At 44.4% G+C, this 20,010-nt stretch overlaps 8 protein-coding genes across 8 annotated transcripts; 2 read left to right on the forward strand and 6 right to left on the reverse strand.

The window, feature by feature from the left end:
- Positions 1-707: 707 nt before the first annotated feature.
- L199_005086 (uncharacterized protein) lies at positions 708-3,339 on the reverse strand (the record flags this gene model as incomplete). Its single annotated transcript, XM_064890801.1, has 10 exons — positions 708-1,218; positions 1,370-1,858; positions 1,958-2,050; positions 2,116-2,256; positions 2,354-2,582; positions 2,719-2,772; positions 2,854-2,917; positions 2,986-3,036; positions 3,096-3,126; positions 3,218-3,339. The coding sequence occupies 10 exons, from the start codon at positions 3,337-3,339 to the stop codon at positions 708-710; spliced, it is 1,785 nt and encodes a 594-aa protein (XP_064746873.1).
- Positions 3,340-3,757: 418 nt separating this feature from the next.
- Positions 3,758-5,548, forward strand: L199_005087 (uncharacterized protein; the record flags this gene model as incomplete). Its single annotated transcript, XM_064890802.1, has 6 exons — positions 3,758-3,770; positions 3,833-3,968; positions 4,031-4,137; positions 4,200-5,167; positions 5,297-5,404; positions 5,492-5,548. The coding sequence occupies 6 exons, from the start codon at positions 3,758-3,760 to the stop codon at positions 5,546-5,548; spliced, it is 1,389 nt and encodes a 462-aa protein (XP_064746874.1).
- Positions 5,549-5,929: 381 nt separating this feature from the next.
- L199_005088 (uncharacterized protein) lies at positions 5,930-8,262 on the reverse strand (the record flags this gene model as incomplete). Its single annotated transcript, XM_064890803.1, has 7 exons — positions 5,930-6,039; positions 6,129-6,363; positions 6,435-6,982; positions 7,104-7,296; positions 7,357-7,452; positions 7,529-8,033; positions 8,120-8,262. The coding sequence occupies 7 exons, from the start codon at positions 8,260-8,262 to the stop codon at positions 5,930-5,932; spliced, it is 1,830 nt and encodes a 609-aa protein (XP_064746875.1).
- Positions 8,263-8,727: 465 nt separating this feature from the next.
- L199_005089 (uncharacterized protein) lies at positions 8,728-9,889 on the reverse strand (the record flags this gene model as incomplete). Its single annotated transcript, XM_064890804.1, has 5 exons — positions 8,728-8,851; positions 8,921-9,229; positions 9,315-9,527; positions 9,591-9,711; positions 9,787-9,889. The coding sequence occupies 5 exons, from the start codon at positions 9,887-9,889 to the stop codon at positions 8,728-8,730; spliced, it is 870 nt and encodes a 289-aa protein (XP_064746876.1).
- Positions 9,890-10,434: 545 nt separating this feature from the next.
- L199_005090 (uncharacterized protein) lies at positions 10,435-13,045 on the reverse strand (the record flags this gene model as incomplete). Its single annotated transcript, XM_064890805.1, has 7 exons — positions 10,435-11,434; positions 11,497-11,835; positions 11,890-12,156; positions 12,214-12,273; positions 12,338-12,762; positions 12,824-12,858; positions 12,949-13,045. The coding sequence occupies 7 exons, from the start codon at positions 13,043-13,045 to the stop codon at positions 10,435-10,437; spliced, it is 2,223 nt and encodes a 740-aa protein (XP_064746877.1).
- Positions 13,046-13,587: 542 nt separating this feature from the next.
- On the forward strand, positions 13,588-15,555 carry L199_005091 (uncharacterized protein; the record flags this gene model as incomplete). The annotated part of the gene is made up of 2 exons (XM_064890806.1): positions 13,588-13,615; positions 13,706-15,555. 2 exons carry the CDS (start codon positions 13,588-13,590, stop codon positions 15,553-15,555), a joined length of 1,878 nt encoding a protein of 625 aa, XP_064746878.1.
- A 570-nt stretch (positions 15,556-16,125) lies between these two features.
- L199_005092 (uncharacterized protein) lies at positions 16,126-17,266 on the reverse strand (the record flags this gene model as incomplete). The annotated part of the gene is made up of 5 exons (XM_064890807.1): positions 16,126-16,512; positions 16,596-16,720; positions 16,784-16,864; positions 16,929-16,956; positions 17,066-17,266. The coding sequence occupies 5 exons, from the start codon at positions 17,264-17,266 to the stop codon at positions 16,126-16,128; spliced, it is 822 nt and encodes a 273-aa protein (XP_064746879.1).
- A 390-nt stretch (positions 17,267-17,656) lies between these two features.
- L199_005093 (uncharacterized protein) lies at positions 17,657-20,010 on the reverse strand (the record flags this gene model as incomplete). Its single annotated transcript, XM_064890808.1, has 8 exons — positions 17,657-17,945; positions 18,014-18,057; positions 18,115-18,262; positions 18,339-18,721; positions 18,827-18,887; positions 18,977-19,178; positions 19,250-19,435; positions 19,614-20,010. The coding sequence occupies 8 exons, from the start codon at positions 20,008-20,010 to the stop codon at positions 17,657-17,659; spliced, it is 1,710 nt and encodes a 569-aa protein (XP_064746880.1).

Genomic DNA, 20,010 nt, shown 5'->3' on the forward strand with positions numbered 1-20,010 from the left:
CAAGATCGATACGAGTTCCGTAATTTATATGATATACACCCACCTGTCTCCTATTGAATCAAAGAAATATCCTATCCTTTGTGGGTCTTCCAATGATGCAAGTGTAAAAGTATGTATTTACAGTCAATTCTACTATGATACAGTGGAATATACAATGCAATGCAAAGAGCTCAATAATGTTCACTTTGGTTCGACTGAACAATCGTACAAGCTGAAGCACGTTCGAATTTTATTCTATTTTTGACTGATCCAGCGATGCTGCAAGGAAAATCACCAAAGATAAAAATAAAAGTCAAAACAACCGAGAACTTTGCCTTCCCGAGTCTCTCGCGTCATGACATAACATCACATCATAATATACCCCATAAGATTGTGCAGCGCAACCTAGAGATCAATCGCATGCGTGGTCTTCCAGTAGGTAAACGTTCTCAGTCAGCCGAAGCAAACTAAGTCATGCAGTCTGAGGCTGGTCGCTGAACATGATGTCCGTCGGTAACTCACCTACAATCTGCACTAATACTACACACAATGACAGTTCGGTCCGAAGTCCGAGCAACCCCATCAGCATGGCCGAGCACGTTCATCGGACAATGTGGCATTCAACGTTTAATCTTATCTATCCATTTCATTCTCATCTCAGCAAACAACCGTATACAAAGACGTCTTATAACAAATCATCTGACATATATTCCCATCTTTTCTTCTTATCAAACATCACTCTCCGGTTCTCCTTCACCTCCACTACTCCCCACCCAATGTCCTTCCTCATCCCTATTGATTCCCAACCTCGCACCTCTGCCTCTTAAAAATCCAACAACCTCTTTCCCACTCCTTCTCGCTCGGGGTAAATTCCTCTCCCACTCATTGAGACCTTTTTCGTCTTCCGGTACTTCCAATACCTGTCCACTGAATTCCTCAGCAAGCCAGAAAGATGCATTCACCTGTTCATCTCTCGCTTCCAGCTCTAATAGGACTTTAGCAAGTTGTTTGGCGGCTTCGAGTCTAGTTCTCAAAACGTGCTTGACCAATACCCTCGAAGGTAACTTTTTAGGTTTGACGTATTTCTCAGGTTTGGTCGTTGGTGGTAGTCCAGCGACTTTAGGTGGGTCAGGTGCGAATGATTTATACGATTCAAGGAAAGAGGGTAAAGGGAATTCGGACGTGCGTGGGGTCCAAATGCCGATGAGGAGTCGCCAAGATGCGATGAGTCGTTTCATACTGCGGTATCAAATAGATTAGTATCAGCTGCAAACACTTTGAAGCGTAGTCACAGCTCGATGAATGATAATATGATAATGATGGCATATACCTGTTGCCGATGATGACGTCGGTTGCAAGAGATAGAGTTCATGAGATAGAGTTCACTCACGCATTATAATTCTCATCAATCAACGCACCATGATACCTTCCCAATCCCCACACGGTCACAGCAGCAAGTACCACTCCGAGGGCCAGACCCTTCAACACCGACCAAAGTACGAAGAAGAGTATAGGGTAAGTGATCAAGCTTAGTAACAGGCCAAAAACAACTTTCATCTGAGCCTGAGTTTCCAATTCTTCCTCTACCAGACTTGCTCCGAGGTATCCTACAACGTAGATCGGGATGTGGATCAACATCGGTACGATGAAGAATGGCAGATGGAACAAAACGATGAGTGTGTCTTTGATGAAGTAGAACAGGGTCGAAAATCGATTAGGTAAAGAAACGGGTATGGAGGGATCCAAGGTGGATGATAATGATATACCGTATAAGACGGAGTTTGATAATCGGGAAGAAGTAAGGAGTCGATGATAGGTTGCTAAGAGTGTTTTTAAAGATTGGATGGATTCGGTGGGTGTGGTAAATAGATCAACGAGACTGCAGGGTGAACACTTCAGCTTAGCTTTGTATACCTACCTCGTTGAGATCTTGATGATCGAGGGATGCAAAAAAGAAAAGAAAACAGCTGATACTCACGTCTGGGACACTTGCACGTAATCTTTCAAGGCCAAGTCATCTTGGCGAACCCACAGTAATTCCCTAGCCATTTGCGCGGCGAATGCGGTATCCCTACATCACGGAGTGTCAGCTGCTGTCCCCAGGTCCGTTCACCAGGGATCCGATTTCCAGCTTACCAGTCAGGTGCATTGACCGTCATTTTCTTCAGCTCAATATCGATCATCCAGGTCAACCGTTTAACAGCTAATTTACTTTCACCTTCTTGTTCAGAGAGGAATTGGGCTTCAAACTGGTCCATAGATATCGGTTCGCCGTAGCTGAAATCGCACAATCATCTCAGCCAGCCTCTCGTGAGCAGAAATGTCTGGTACGGGTGGTACGATATCCTGATCATTCAATAAGAGCAAAACTCACTGCACCACAACTCTACTCCTATATTTCCTCTTATCGACATAAGCGATTCCCACAGGAATCACCACGGCTTTCCTACCCTTCTTCGGCCCAGCATTCTCCTCTGTTCCCTTCAGGTATCTGACATATTCCAATGCCGCCCAGGAAGTACCGTCTTTCAGAGGGATCATATGCGGTTCGGTATGAGAAGTACCTTCGGGAAATACTCCTATACTTTCACCTAGAGCTAGGGCTACGAACGGCAAATATCTGTGTCAGCACAATCTGCTCGCAAGTCGTGATCTTGTGTGAAGCTTTATCGAGGTATGTGTCTGCGAGGACATATATGAAAGTGAGAAAGAAGACGGTAGAGCCTTGACTTCACATACCTTCGAATGTACCTCTAAATAACATCTGGTTATTCTTCGTCTTCCTATCGACGGCTATATTGTCAACATTTCATATATCAGCTTCTAGGTTTACTTTTGGTCGAAGATGAGTTGGACGGCATGATGAAGACGTACCAATATTTCCGGCATTCCTTAGCAACGCTCCGACAGCTGGATTCTTGAATAACGAGTCTTTGACCTACATCGCATCGATAAATAAGATGAGCTAGGTCCATTATCAAGAACATGGGATGACTTCCAGCTTACCCAGTAATGTAGAAAATGCCCATGAGGTATCGTATTACTCAACACCGCGGGCTACATACTCATATCAGCTAATCTATCTTGAGTCAGTGATCTCGCAGTGGATAGCTCACGTCCAAAGCCATATTAGCGTGCGATGAGGCACTGTACATAACCCGAGAAAAAATCAGTTCAATATTCCACCTTGAGAGAGGAGAAATGCGGAGCTGATACGAAGACATGACACGGCGCTCACAAGATTATAGGTCCATGATCCGGTACGTTCTCCGCTCCGTACACCTCGATCTGTCTGAAGAAGCTGCATATAGCCGAGTTGGCCAGAGAGACCAGTGGACCGTGCGAGAATCCGAAAGGCATGGTGGTGGTGAGGTCAAGCGGCTGAAGTGGATACCAGGCAAGAGTGAAATCAAGGTAACAAAGCGATGTCTTCCGGCAGATGACTGACTAGAGTAGAGTGGGTTGTTATTATCTCATCTCATTACGGCGTACGGGGCCAAGAACACGCTCAGGTACCCCTTACCTTTGAGGGCGGAGATTAGATCATCTCCTTGGAAGTCCATATGTCATGGATAAAATAGAATAAAATACCCTTGAGATAATAAGTGATAACCCAAAGCGGGCTTCACCGTCTGTCTGGTGCAAATCGCCTCCACCCGAGTAAATATTTTCAACTTCAGACAAGAATCTGAACTGCGATTCGACTGTACAACCTACATTATCCTTCATTCCTCTCAGTCTGCTGCCATCAGCTCACCAGTAGTATATACACCTCCAAATGTCGCAGAAAGGTGAGCTCGATTTCAATCTCTCCAGCTCAGAGGAAGCACAAGCTTACTGTCATTCCTTATAGATCTCGACGCAGCCGTCCTGGCTTACCTCGTTAAACGGGGATTCACCAAAACCGTCAAAGCGTTGGAGAAGGAATCAGGTGTGAAAGCTGGGGAGCAAGGTAAATTGGAAGCTGTTTGGAATGCTTCGCAAATTAAGTGAGCTATCCTCCTCTGATTGCCTCAATGTCCACAAGAGATGTAGCTGACATCCACATCAGGAACGAAGATGTCGAGATGTCCTCTTCTTCCTCGGAATCATCGAGCTCAGAGAGTGAGAGTGAGAGTGAGAGTGAAGATGAGGGAAAGAAAAATGTCAAGGTAGCTGGTATGTCAGCTCATTACTAGAGTTGAAGGTGAACATAAGATCAAGCTGACGAGATGGTTTAGCTGCTGTGCCTCTTCCTGCATCTTCCTCCGGATCAAGCTCAAGCTCTTCTTCCTCCTCTCATGAATCGGAATCCGAGTCTGAGTCCGGCTCAGAATCGGATTCGTCTTCTTCAAACTCCAGCTCAAGTTCAAGTTCAAGCTCTTCGTCTTCATCGTCATCTTCCTCTACCTCTAAATCCTCATCTTCCTCATCTTCCGCCAAGCCGGAGCCTGCCTCAGCATTGTCCAGCGTGACTCTCAAGGGAGATTCACCCGCTCCCGCCAAGTCTTCTTCTTCCTCTTCCTCTTCCTCATCATCCTCCTCCAGCTCTGGCTCGGATAGCGATTCCGACAGTTCCTCTTCATCATCTGAAAGTGATAGTGAATCAGAAGAGAATGACAGCGAGAAGAGCGTCAAGAAATTCTTAGATGTTGAAGCTTCTGAGTCTGAATCTGGGTCCGAATCAGATTCTGAGTCTAGTGATTCCGAATCCGAATCCGATTCTGACTCTTCGTCATCGTTATCTTCTTCAGATAGTGAATCAGAATCAGAGAAAGAAGAGGCTAAACCGGTTATTGGACAAAAGAGAAAAGCTCCTTCCGCCTCTTCATCATCATCTTCATCTTCATCTTCCTCCTCGTCAAGCTCATCATCTTCTTCCTCTGATTCTTCGTCATCCTCTGAATCCGAGTCAGAATCTGATTCAGAATCAACTCCAGCAGTAACAGTCGTGACCACGAAGAAAAGGAAGCTTGAAGATGGTACAGAAGCTATAACATCCACTTCAACCACTACTACTCCTGCTCACCATCACCACCACCATCCTTCCCGAGCGCAGAATTTCGACACGCCCGGTAGTTCCGCTGCGGGTACGCCTACAGGAAGTGGAAAGAAGCAGAGAATTCAGGGACAGAGGTTCGAAAGGATCAAAATGGATAATGTAACATATCATCACGATGGTTTGAAAGATAATTCATTTGCTGCTAGGGTAAGTGGAATCTATCACATCCCGTCTGTATCGACAAGAGAACGCGATCAGACATTGAGAAAAGAAGTGGATCTCCCATGCCAAGTGACCATTAGGTGTGCTAACGACTTGTGATTTACCCTCATGTAGGAAGCTGCGGGTGCCAATCCAAATGACTACGGGGCGAGAGCTTCGAGGGATCTGATTGTAACTAGAGGTGCAGGATTCAGGAAGGAGAAGAACAAGAAGAAAAGAGGGGTGAGTCGTCCTGTTTCTCCTCGAGCTTTGAGCTCTGCGGACCTTGCCAAGAAGGATATCAACTGACTCGTTGGGTTCGATTCGCAGAGTTACGTGGGTGGCGAAATCACCTTGGCTACTCATTCGATCAAGTTCGACGATTAGGTTTAGCACATCACATGGTGACCACAGGGCCTATTCAGATTAGATAGGCTCAGCTTAGCCCACTATCTTAGTGGTGACTAAACACGCCCTTCACTGTTCTATCGATATACCTTCTTTCTTCAGTCTTCAAACTTTCATTTTGTATACATCAATTTGGGTTTTATGCTATGGTATAGCAATGCATGTTGGATGCATGATGAATGATAGATGTTTTGATGTCTATGTCTATCTACATAAGAATTAACAAGGAGTTTTTACCTCGATTTTCTATTTGGTTTTTGACCAGAATAAGATGTTCAATTCTTTCTTTTTGTCTCTGTCTTCCGTTTTCATCCCAATTAAATCCCCAATCGGTCTGATCTATATTACTGTCGATCCATCCTAAGCCTTCAGCTGTAGTCCCTCAGAGAATCTGGCAGGCGAAGGTGGGTAAGTCAAACACGAATCATGGATGACATTCAGCGCTTTGATGGCGTCTTTCTCTTCGATAACTAAGGTAACAAAAGAGCATCAGCTATGTCCTATATCATGTATTATTGTTTGTTCGATTAAGCAGAACATAGTAGTCAATCAAACTCACCACATGAGATATTGATCTCACTAGCACCTTGAGAGATCATCTCGATATTTACTCCAGCTTTAGCCAAAGCAGTGAACATCGCTCCTGCAGATCCAATTGCGTTCCGCATATTCCTTCCTACCAATGACAGAATTGCCATTTCCTTCGATACAGAAACATCACCAATCTTCTCTAGGTCAGATAATAGTCGGGTGAGTCGATGTCGGTGAGTGAAAGATTGCATTGCCATTGAGACCTACACGAAACAATCACCTCATTAGTCGTCGATACGTACTAAACAAGAACTCGAATATAGTATACACTCACATGAACTTCACTCGTAGAAATCAAATCTACAACAACCCCAGCTCTATCCAACGTTCCAAATATCCTCGCCAAAAATCCATGTGATAAAGTCTTCCTATTAGAATGTATATTCAAGACTATAATACTATCCTTGATTGTAACAGCCGTGGGCATCCTTTCTTCTATAGTCAATTCCGCCTGGGGTGGTTTCTCAGTTTGCAAACTTCTTGGGAAACTCTCATCAGGATAAATGATCGTTCCGCCCCCCGAAGGGTTTTCTACATTTTTTATTCTGATTGGTATTCTAGCTCTTATAACTTGTTCCATCGTAAATGGGTGAATTACCTCTGAACCGTAATAAGTCAATTCGGCCGCTTCGTCAGGAGTGATGATTGGAACCAATCTTGCTGATTTGACTTTACGAGGATCGGCAGTGAATATACCATCTACTTCTTTCCATACTTGCAATTCGGATGCTTTTAATCCTACGGCACATAATGCGGCACAGAGGTCGGTGTAGCCTCGACCAATTTGGGCGAGGAGTGAGCCTGGGACTGGACCGAAATAACCTAAAACAACAAATGAATTATCAGTATACATAAACATCTGAATGAGAATAGATAGGTAAAGGAGTGATGAACAGATATGATTTGGGTTTTGATTCAGGATCATAATGAAAGAAGCACTCACCGGTAACCACTGGTACTCTCTGTCCACATTCCTTCAACCTCTCACCCAATTTCACAGCAAGGTGATCATAGAAATCCTGACCTAATTGAGCAACACCTTGATCACCTGCTGCAGTGAGCGCAGCATCCCCTCCGACAGCAGCGAAAGATGAGTCGACTATGTTATCCAATACGACCAATTCTGAATCCACTCCCTGTACACAAATACAGCTCAATCAGCCTAATGTCCAAGTCAGTTGAGAACGATAACTCACTCTATCCCTCAAAGCTGCTGCTACTATTTTACAAGCTAATCTCTCACCTGTACCAACAATGGAATCTTGACTTCTCGGACTGATCTCATCTATTATCTATGAATACAATCTAAATTAGCCAATTATCCTGATTTCCAAAGGAACCTAATACGAAATGATGTCGTTCACTCACTTGAGCAGCATATAAGAAACCTCTCAAGCTCTCGCAATCCCTTTCGATCTCCTCTTCCAATTCATCCCTCAACGGTCCAGCTTTCAGACTATTCCTAGCAGCTTCCAAGTGTCCTTTCTTAATGAGATCAACCGTCTTGTGGAACCCCTCTTCTTCCTCGTTTGGCTCATCTTCCTGAGCTGTAGGTGACTTGGGTGGAGTTCTCGATCGGTTTGACGAAGATGTAAATGGAGAAGGTGAAGAAGATCTCGTATTGTTCAGATCTAATTGAGTGAGGGATGAGATAGATGATGACAATGCATCTTTACCGAAGAAACCTGATCCAACCCTCTTAGGAAAGAAGGGTGTGGTACTTCCTGATTTTTCAGATAAAGATGAACTTGAAGGAGGAGCTAGAGCTTCTCTCGAGGCTTGTAAGAGGAGGTTGGTAGTTCCCAATGCTTTTGTATGTGACGATCGAGCTGAGCAGACTATTGCGACATTGGTTTTGTTCGAGATATACGATCTGCACAAAAGCAAAAAAGAGAGAAAATAGGTCAGGTTTAGCCCAATATTAAAATAGGTGAGTAAGATATAAGGAGATGCACTTACTCTACTATTTTGGTGATACTGTCTAGACTCTTTCCCACTGAAGTACCTCCATATTTCTGAACCACCCACGGAAAGTTTCCATCCGGTGAATTCCTATATAGTTCTTCGGGAGTAGCGGTAGTAGGTGTAGAACCAGATGACATATCGTATACCTTCTGAGGGGTTAGCAGGTCACAATTGGGTCCTTATGATCTCTGTGATAGAGGTGTCCTTTTTTTTTGGCTTTGTTGTTTGTGTTATATGTTGGAAAGTCGACAGCTCATATTTGCATTCCATCTCATTCTGTCACCCTGCTGCACTTTGCTTTTGGTTTTTCTGACTCGTTTATTCCATTTTAACTTGACAATAAAGCGTTCAGGCACGTCACCTCACCAATCCACGTGGCAGAGATCCGTGCTCAATCTCAAGTCGGATCAGCCGGGACGATGTACTGAGTACATAAAAAGCATTCATAAGAGGTAGAAAAGAAGTTACTATAAAGACTGAAAGAACTATATAAGGTCCAGCTCACAGAGCATCCATTTTGAAGATCAGAAACCACGAAGGGAAAAAATAAGGGTATGAACGAGATCACAATGTATAGTATGTCTCCAGATCTATATAGGTATTTAAAAGATCCACTTGAAGAGATAGATACCCACCATACCGATCAAAGCTAATTGACAATGAATCCCATTCGATATGCGTGAATGAGTCAAGCTGGAAGCTCCAGAAGAAGTTGTAGTGGAGTTGCTATAATCATTTTATTCAGCACTTGAAATTACTTGTACAGTATATTGCATGAAATATTGGATAACTCACCTAGACACTCCAGACGCTTGGACAGAAGAAGACGGTGAACTCATCCTGATGGTTGTAGTAGGACTGATCACAGCCGTCGAATTGGCTAAAGTCGCCGTACCGTTCGACGTTGCCAATGGAGCTTTGATAAGTGTCGCGGTAGAGTTGGTGTGGAAAGATGATATAGTACTACTTGTTGAATTACCAGTACCCGTTTCAGTTGAATTGGCAGGCGTGGCATTGGAAGCGGGGTAGGTCGTAGACAGTGCAGGTGCAATAGTTCCAGTTGGAGGTAAGACGGTATTCTCAGGTAGATCTTTACAATCGATACTACAAGGACACCCAAAACAAACCCGGGTCATTTCGTCAATCTTCTTGGTGTAGTGGATTGTTTGTAAGGCTAGATATCACTCACGGCCAACCGTCAATCTCGGCATAATCAATATCAAACCAAATATGATCTTTTGCCGTCATATTCGTTTTAGGCATACTAGTCAAAGTAATCTGATGATTACCCCATTCTAATCCTTCGGTTTTATACAGTGTAGCTTGGATCTGAGCCTTTTCACTATATCCATTTAACCATTCGATCTCTCCATTATCGACTGTTACAGTGTACAGTGCATGACTATAAAGATATCAACAGGAATAATCAGTACGTTGAACCCAGAAAGAATGAATTGCAGCTCACTTGTTACGCTTAGCTCCCAAGATCTCAGCATTGGTTCCAGTCCAACATAATCTCGCGGAAGCTCTGTGGATGGTAGTACTGGTGAATGTACCATGATGATAGTCTCCTACCAGTGGATCATCTATACCTCATCAAGTCAGCCATCCTGTATCCACAGAATGTTGTGTCTAGATGTAGATTTTGAGGTATGACTCACCAGTATGGTTCGTCCCCCAAGTATCTCCCATATATTGCCAATTGACATCACAATCATCTATCGTAGTGTGAGGAGGAGCATCGTTGTTGGTATCGTCCGACATGATGGCCGTTCACCTAGTCGTAGAAGATGACACCAGTGTCAAATGGATCAAATGAAGAAAGCAAGTATGATAATCAGTTTCATGAACATGTAAAGGATTTTGTTAGTATCTAGCATCGCATACATATAAGTATACACAGAAATGGCCACTCATGGTATTGCTCTTACAAGGGATCAAACGCAATCAGAAAACGATTGACCATCATCCCTTTCACCAAAGTTCGTTCATCCACAGAACCCCGTCCTTTGCTCACGCCCAGTCAAGTCTGGGCCGGACCAATCGTCCAGTCAGTATTGTGACACACTTGTGTTGAGGTTCTCTTCCCATTGGTTTATGATGGTAAGTTTGTACTCAGAGACAAATCAAGAGTCTGTGCTTTTTGGACAAAGGAGTAAGGACGAGTTTCAAGGCACATGACCACATACAAGCAATCCTTTCCACATACACAATTCAAACTTCACACATCTTCGTAGTTTCGCGATTGTTTCCGATCGACGTGGCAACCAATCAAACGTGCATACTGTAATTATCCATCTATAATCAAATCAACTAAGATCAATCTCGTCCATTCCCTCATCTCCTTCCTCAACTGGATCCGATGTGGGTGTATTCCTTCCTGTTCCTGGGTTAGACGAAGCGGGCGTGAGACCAGATGTAGATGCAGATGATTTCTTCTTCTTGTTCTTCTTTTTCTTGTTCTTGCTCGAAGAAGACGTCGATACTCCTTCAGCGCCGACTTCCGGCCGAGGAGTCGTGGTAGATGACGGTTCAGGCGTAACAGCGTTCGAACCTTTCGTTGCATTTGCATTTTCAGGTTCATTCCTTTGAGTGGACAAATCAACTGGAATGGCAGCAGCAGGTACAGCTTTATCTTCTACTCTTTCTAACTTGGGTTCTTCTGAAGCTTTGATCACTGGACTATCAACTTTCGACGGTTCAGCTATACTCTCTGGTTCGGGTGTCTTGGCGATAGCTGACTCAAAGTTGGCTACTGCTTCGTCGATTGTTGAGGCTTTGGCATTTACGTTGGTAGGAGCAGCTTCTTCGTCCACAACTGGAGGTGGTCCAGATGCCGTGCTAACTTGAGGTATCTCGGAAGGTTCCTCTACAATGGCTGGTGTCGCCTCGGTTATACTTGTCGATTCTCCTACAGGGGTAATTACGGGTACTTCCACCTTCTCCACCTCGTCTTCGGCTTCCGATTTGCGGGGGGGACCAGTTTCTGCTGTTGGTCCTGATGGTTCGGGAATGGCATCAACTACCGCACCGCCCCCGACAGGATCCACCGTAGGTTGGACGGTTTGTTCAGAGGTTTTAGGTACATCTTCGATCGTAGGTAAAGACGTCTGTTTCGATCTTGGGGTAGCTTCTTCGATGGTGGGTTGGGTACTTTGTTCACCTTCTTTGGAATGTATTTCTTGTACCGAAGGGACAACAGGGGCAGTCGCTCTTTTTGACGGAGAGGAAGATCGACGGGGATCACTTGTGGTAGGTGATTGTGCAGGAGAGTTGGAAACACTACTAGACAATGGGAATTTGAAACCACTGATCACGTCCATCATTTGTAAGCTACCGTACTGAAGCACTAGATGAGGGTATCAGCTTACCGATCGAGTTTCCCGTCAGCTTCAGGTTTAGGACTCCTTGGTCGACCCGTATCTACATCAAGACTCATCTCCCTACTTCTCCGTCCTTCCATTGATCCATTCCTTGACACATTAGGTCGAGTCGAGGAAGCGTGCATGCTCATTCTCGCTATAGTCTCAGGACTAGGTGATCGGCGGATCTCCTCGGGGTTCTCGTGATGAGGTGAAGTGGGTGAGGAAGAAGTGAATGGGAGAGAGGATCGTTTCTGAGGTGATGGTCGTCTGAAAGGTGCTGGATCGGATGTGTTGGTCGATGCTTGTGGAAGTGATGGTAAGAGGTAATTTGATATAGGTACAAGTCTGTGATGCATGAGTCGGTTCAGTCTGTGCGTGCTTCCTGAAATGACAACTCACTTTCGTTCTGCTGCTACGGCCATTAACCAGCCTGGACCAACAACAGGCAAATTCATCCTAGCGGCTTCTTGATATTCTGGATCTATCTGACCTCCTCTACCTGATTCGTCACCTCCCACTATAGGAGTGGTACACACGAAATGAGTCGTATCGAGCGCGACGGTAGGTGATTCTCGTGCACCAATCTGTTGAAGCCCTTCTCTGAGCTGAGAGAGCAGTTGGGGTGGATGAATGGGACCAAAGTGAATGAGCAGACCCGTAAGATTGCTACATACGATATGTCAGTTATCAGTTGATGATCTCAGTAGGCACTACTCAACTCACTCCATAGTATGTGTTCTAACTCTTATGAGATTAGAAGGGTAAGTACCAGCTGTTGTCTTCCTACAATACAAGTCAGCATCCAGATCAGTATTGCGATCAACCACCAAGATAACGTTATACTCACAAAACAAGTTGGAAAGTATATTCCTCCCCAGACTGTAATCCGCCAGTTTTCCATTCTCTCTTCTCCTTCTTTCCCTGACCGAAATCACCTCCTACTCTACCCCACCTCTGACCATTCCTATACATCTCCAACCCTCTCCAAGCGGCTGAACCGATGTTGAGCTTTTCCCATTCGACACATACCGAAGTTTGCGTTACGTTCCTGAGCTTAAGCACAGGCGACGAAGGTGGAGTTGAGAATGTTGATAATATCTCGGTTTGAAGGTCATGAAAATGTTGTTGAGCGGCTAGTTCGGCGCTGACGTCTCGAGATACTGTTATGGTAAGGATGGATCCTGGACCTAGAGGGGGCGCACCGGGAGATGGAGTGGGAAGCAGTAGTGATGGGAATTCTAAGAGATGGGCGTTGGGTCCTAGTAAGATAGCCTAGGGAAGATGGACAGTCAGCTTGTTACGAAGTGAGATGTACTAGATTGGATGAACGTACCATTCCTGCATCTAATTTCCCCAGGGTGAAGGTGACTTTTGAGGGCATCAGACATCAGCTTATCTTTCTTCGCTATACAGGAATGAACAAGTGCGATCCATGCAAGGAGGGATACTCATACTCACACTTCTCCATCTTGGTCTTTGAAGAGTGCTTGGAATGGACGACACGCTTCATGGCATGTTGACCAGAAGGTCCAGCTGGAGAGGAAGGACTGGACATGAGCGCGATGCTATCCGCCTGGATCTGAACAGGTAATCAGGGCCTCGCTAAGCTTTGGATTTCGATAGGGGATCAGGAAGGTATGAAGCCGGGATGAAGTTCAATTCTTGTGATGTTAACAATCTTCTACATTACGGAGCACAGACCTGACAACAACGTTAACGTACAGAGACGCGATCTGATCCACGTGTCAGAGATGGATGTGGCACCATCACACCATCTACTGTTGATGGGATTTCCAATCTCCTTTAAGATTGAATTGATCAGTCCTTTATGCATAGCCTTGTCACAGATCTGATACGGTATTAGCCAGATGGGATGAGATGAAAGGTATGCCATGGTCAAAGATGATAACCCAGAGGTAGCCAAAGTTCCCGAGGAACATCTCTTCGCAAACAAGATATCTGTCCAATTTCTCTCGATAAACATTTGTTATATGCGTATCTGCAACATATACATATCATCGGTATCCCGCTGCTAAAATCAGGATAATCACATATAGAAAAATAGAAAGGTAGTGAATCGACCGTGAAAAAAGGAAAATGGTCAACGATACAGTGAAAATCGCTAGTACGTCCGTTTCCACCCTTGACATCATCCGGACACATAGTAGTAAGCTCATAGTAGTAAGCTAACGTACCCTACGCCACTGTGTTATAGTCGTCGTTGCCTCCCCAATAATATTCTTCACCCTCCTCTTTCTCTCAGCCTACCTATACCGTCGTCATCGCACCCCTTTCAGAAAAGGATCATTCCGACGTAAATCCCAACGTCAATCCACAGAGTTACCCTGTACTTCCACAGATAAGGGGTTAGTAAGGGATCCCACCAAGGAAGAAACGAGATTCCCTCATTGCCATCTATGTTGGGAAGATCATCGATCACATAACATCCATGATCGTCAATCACCTATTCCTGATCCGATGGACAGCCAGAATACTTTGGTTAATAACAGTAAAATCCAAATCAACGTCGAACCCGATTCACACGATCGATCAGTACCAAATTCAATTGGCGATCAGTTTAAGATTGCGCAACCGCATTTTGAGGAAAAACGGCTTTCAATCCGAAGTATATCCATTAATCCCCTGGCCCCCGATGAATATACAAGAGTGAATTCCTTCTGTTCAAGCTTAAACCAAAATGCCAAGACATCTTCCGAGCTGCGTCCTCAGCGTGCTTCCCATGGGGGGATGGTAGATCATTTGGAACCTGGTAGTATCGATCTCGGCAAACAACGATCTTCATCGTCTCTATGTATACCTGATAAAGTTTCTATGAGGCGCATTAATGTAGGTGGGGAAGAAGATACACTCAACATCCCTAAAGGCTGCACTTTGGATGATGATTGGGAGGATATACCAATTCGACGATCTTTTACTGAAAATCAACGAGACACATCCCAAGAATTACCTACAATCGTAACTTCCTTCAGTCCCCTTTCTTATCGAACCCCGATCGCCTCAGATAAAAGTGGCCAAGGAGAAGAGTCAGGAGAGGATTTACCTTCACCTCATCCCTTCTCTGCTGCCTCCTTACGACGAAGTTCATTCATCTCTCAACCTCCTATGCAATTCCCCATCCCCCACATAAAGCTTCCTGAGAAAGTAATACAAAAAGAAAGGCAAAACAGACCTGGATCATTGAATATACCTAGTCATACGACCTCCTCTCCATCCCAGTTTATTTCCCTATCAGGAATAACCTATGTGGATGGCAATGGAGGAAGAAGTGATTCGCAGAGCTTGAATATGGCTGTAAGATCAGCAAGTTCAACTCAAGCTATCAAATCTTGTGTTACCCCCTTGCCGAAATTATCTGTGGATACCTGTAGTTCATTTGGACATGATCCCGCTGACGGAACACAATTGCAGAGAGCAAAATATTTCGAAGATGGATGGAATGGCTTTGCAGATCAGGACCGAGCCTGTACTCCGAGAGGCAAAGAAGGAACTCGTGGGAGGTTGATACCCAAGATTGAAATTCCAGTCTCACCTACTACGCCCACTACTTATATAACCAACGACCTACCTGCATCAATTATGGATCAAGCTGGAGAAGGAAGTAAGGTGGCACAAAGTCAAGTGCAAGGTGATAGCAAGCGCAACGATACATCAGCTGATCTCAAATTGAGCAATGATAAGCCGAACTATCATAAACGTACACCCAGTCAGCTGACAATATCTTCTCCTAATCAGACACCGAATAATCATAAAAAGGCCCCAAGTAATGCCAGTTGTGTGACTTACCTATCGGATGTGGTCAAAGAGAAAGAAGAGGAAGAAGAAATACAGAGAAGAAGTGTATACTCGACGCCGGAGGAATTGTACACTCCTGAAGGTGGTTTGGCAGGGAAAAGAAGCAATTGGACGGAGCAAAATGGTAAAGTGAAGATCTGTCCGCTAAGTAGGAGTAGGGACAGACCTGCATCAAATGGGATACAGAGCGCTCTGGCGACGGGTTTGGGGGTGGGGATGGTAGTAGGTATGAGCCAAGGTGAGATGCATTAGGAGATCGTTTCGTTGGAGATATTACCAGTGGAGTCAACTCTGCCGTGGAAGTGTTGCATGCTCGCATGACATACAGTTGAGGATGATAATGTCCTTCGCATATCATACATGATGTTTTGAGTGCTCTGTTGTCGTTGATCACTACAAGGGCTTGTGATAGAACGAAACATTAATAGTCTGCATGACTTACAACGTCTATTTGTATTATATATGATAGTCTATTATTCTATGAATCTATTGTCTATTTTCTACGATCTAGTCTCTATAATTTATAATCCATGTTCTATGTTTCATACTCTCATGGGATATGACACGCTAAATTCCATAACCCATCTTTCACCATTTTGATCCATGTTTTGATCGCAAAGATTGTTACACTGTGAGACAAGCTGTGTTATATGAAATTGTTCATCCTGATTCTTTGATTATGACCTGACCCAAATAAATCTTGTCCAGTCGATACGAAATACCTTCAATTCACAGTACACATCCAGCTTTCCTTCGACAGCTTCGTTTTTGTGGTCCAATGTCCGATCTTCATAAATACCAGACCAATCACCAGATTTGGAATTAAGACCAAGCCATCTTAACTCCCACGCCCATCTCTCCCGCCTGATCTTTCAACCCCTTCCTCCTCTTCTCAGCATCTTCAACCTCTTTCTCCGCCAATTCCAAATCCCGTTTTGATCGAACCTCTTCTTCTGTCAACTCCACTCTAGTCACATGTTCCGGCCTGACACCCATATCTAGCATATGTTCTTGGGCATTCAACAGATGTTCTTGAGCAGCAGCCAATAATTTATTGTTCCTATTATTTTGCCATGACAGGAAGATATTCCAACATAGACCGACCGACTGGACGGTAAGTAATCGATGTTGAGTAGGAACCAAGCTGAAATTTATTATTTGAGTGGGTCCAAAAACGCATACAGCTTTTTGCCATGTCGGAAACCAGCCCTGTTGTATCCCAACAGAACAATTGGACATTATTGATTAGCTTAATGCCATTTGAACGATAGAAAGGAGTATTTTACACTCACATGAGCGACCTTCTTCCTTACTTCATCAATACTCTTACCCTCCAGTAGACCCAGACAAGTGGGAAACATGAAAGTGACGAATGGTGACCAAAGGCAGATATCTAATGATAATTTAGCTACGAGAGCTATTACCCATGATCACCGACAATTAGCCATAGTTTCATTGATGAGAGACTGAAGTGACTCACTCTTCAGTTTGGATGATAGAGCTATACGTTCCACGTTATTCAACCAATAATGAGCCAGTGGTGCGAACACTGTAGATCCATCTATAACCCATACCCCGGCTCAGTTTGTCTATTCAACTTGATAGTAAACGATGATGACACTCACATATCGATAATCTTGCTGTACGTATAGGCTAAGCTCCACAGATACATTCGTCAGATCAGCTCATGGCTACAACACGACAGACGTATAGTCTTTTGTGATTTGAAGATGGGATGGTGTGAAATGAAACGAGAACTCACATCATAGACCTCCTCCCCTTGTTCACCTTCCATACTCCGCCTTATCGATTTCCCTTCTATACCCAGCTGTGCGACCAGGTCAGCCGATATGTATAGTACCCCACTCTGGACCATCTTGGTACGTAGCGGTCTCTCGCGCAGCGATGTGGTGTAAAACGTCCATATTCGAGAGAAAAGGTTGGGTCGAGGAATAGTAGTCATTTTCACCTAGATGCACAAGCTCGCTTCGACTGAAGCGCCTGGATGATGTATGGCGGAGTGGGTAAGATGAATTAGGAGGGCGAAAGGTATAGAGTTTGAAGGAGGGAGATAAGGCGAATGATCGATGAAGTGAAGAGGTAACAGAAGTGAATTGATTGCGTTTGATTACAAAGTCTCAACTTTTTTACCCTTTTCCCGATGACTCATTCGTTGTTTATCCGAAGCGTGAAGATATCTGTTTCGTAAATCATGCAAGTACATTGCTTCTCCATACAGTTTATCCATTGATCCATTCGTTCATCCATTCAATGCATCAATGCTCAATACAAATTCCAAGAACAGTATATTCTATCTATCTATCTAAACCCATAAAAGAATCAAACTCCAAGCTTAGAATCTACCTAAATGCTTGGCAATTTTGAAGCTCGCGCCAGTCTTCTCCTTAACTTCCTCAACTGTCACCCCCTCAGCGACTTCAATTAACGTCAATCCACCTCCATTGCTATTCGCTCTGTCCACATCGAACACGGCCAAGTCGGTGATGATTCGGCTGACGACGGCGACACCCGTCAAGGGTAATGAACAGCTCTCTAAGACTTTGGGTTTACCATGTTTGTCTACGTGGGTGGTGACTACTACGATCTTGGTACTATCGGGATTGGAGACTAAATCCATGGCACTATGAGGCACAGCATGATTAGTTCATCAGTTTATCACAGACAGATTCAGGTGTGATGATTTACTCACCCTCCCATACCCTTGATAAGTTTACCGGGAATCATATAGTTTGCCTGAATGACATGGTCGTCAGCTTTCCATCGGGATTTGTGATCCCGGAGTCAACTCACAAGATCACCATTGGCTGAAACCTCCATAGCACCCAAGATAGATACGTCTACATGTCCACCTCTGATCATACCGAAAGATTCTGATGAATCGAAAACAGAAGCTCCGGGTACGAGTGTAACAGTTTCTTTACCAGCATTGATGATATCGCTGCATAGTATAAGAAGTCAGCGACTAATGCTCAATCATGATGCGCACAACGTATTGGTATAAGATGGATACTCACGCATCAACCTCATCTTCGAGGGGATAAGGACCCATACCCAAAATACCATTCTCCGATTGGATCCATACTTTCTGACCTTCAGGTAAGTAGTTGGCAGCTAAAACTGGAATACCGACACCGAGATTGACATATGCACCATCGTAAAGCTCTTTGGAAGCTCTCTTGGCAATTCTCTCCCTAGCTTCTTTGGCTTTTTCAACTTGAGGTGATTCAGACTTGTGACCTTCATCGCCGGAAGAAGGAGAGACGTTTTCGGATTCTTCTCTTGTAGTCTTGATTTCGATCTGTTTGTCTACTGTTGCTGGGACGATTCGATCGACGTAGATACCAGGTAAGTCAATGTCCATAGCTCCGATTTCACCAATCTCGACGATGTTCTCGGCCTAAATACATACATTTCATATGATCAGCAATGGTTCTGACACAGTCACTGGGCAATGTGTGGGACATAGTGAAGAATGGTATAAGGTAGAGAAAACTCAACCCACCTCAACGATGGTCAACTTAGCAGCCTTAGCAACCAATGGACCGAAGGCCTTTGTAGTGTACCTGTGATTACAATCACGAATAAGCTTTGACTCAGATTGTGATTCTATGAGAATCCGAGACAGTCTTGGTGTGAATGGTAGATCACATACCTGAAAACACAATTACCGGCTCTGTCGACTTTCCAAGCTCTCAAAATAGCTACATCACCGTGAATGGCAGGTTCAAAGATATATTTTTTTCCGTCAATCTCCCTGACTTCCTTCTTCACTCCTTCCTGTACTACGGTCTGTTTGCCTTCTGAATCTGGTGCGGAAAATCGTCGAGGGATACCACCAGTTTCGATGAAAGTTCCTAAATGAAACAAACCAAAATTAGCATCGTCAACAGGTTGAGAAGCTGCAAATGACTTTGAATGTACTCACCAACACCACTTCTGGTGTAAATACCTGGCATACCTGCTCCAGCAGCTCTCAGTCTCTCGGCGATCGTTCCTTGAGGACTAAGTTCAAGGGATATCTTTCCGTTGATGTAGTTGGCCATAAGTCCTTTGTTGGTACCGAGATAGGAGAGAATCATTCGTTGGATTTGTCCGGAAGTGACCAGTGGGGCTGTCAGAAGGGGAACGTCACGAGTAGATTAGCTAAACCTCCCGAATGACGTCTGCACCTGCGCAGGATGCGGCAGTTGCCTTGAATGGCTACAATCATCCAATTGACATAACACTCTCCTCTCTTGAACATCTACGCTGAAGCCCAATGCAGACTATAGAAAGTGAAATCAACTCACATAATCCAGCTGTACCAGCATTTCCCGCATTATTACTAACGACCATCAAATCCTGCAAATCCTTTCGTTCATGTATGGCGGTAATGATAGTTTCGGCTGTACCGCACAATCCAAAACCTGCTGATAACACCGTAGCACCACTCTTGATATCTTGAATAGCATGTTTGGCGTCTACCCAAACTTTACCTTTCTTATATGGGGTGATCCTCGACTCGGCATGATCTCCTTTCGACGGTACGGACTTCAAGTCGTGTTTGGGAGTTGGATAGGGTTCGTGGTTGTATAACCTCACTTGGGATAACAAGGGTGTCGTGAATCTGGAAGGGGATATGATAGCTCGAGGTAAGACTCGAGGTCTGTTGAGAACCTTGGAGCATGGAAATACTGATCTGATCAT

The sequence above is a fragment of the Kwoniella botswanensis genome, chromosome 1, assembly GCF_036426115.1.
Source record: "Kwoniella botswanensis chromosome 1, complete sequence".
Taxonomy (NCBI): Eukaryota; Fungi; Basidiomycota; class Tremellomycetes; order Tremellales; family Cryptococcaceae; genus Kwoniella; species Kwoniella botswanensis.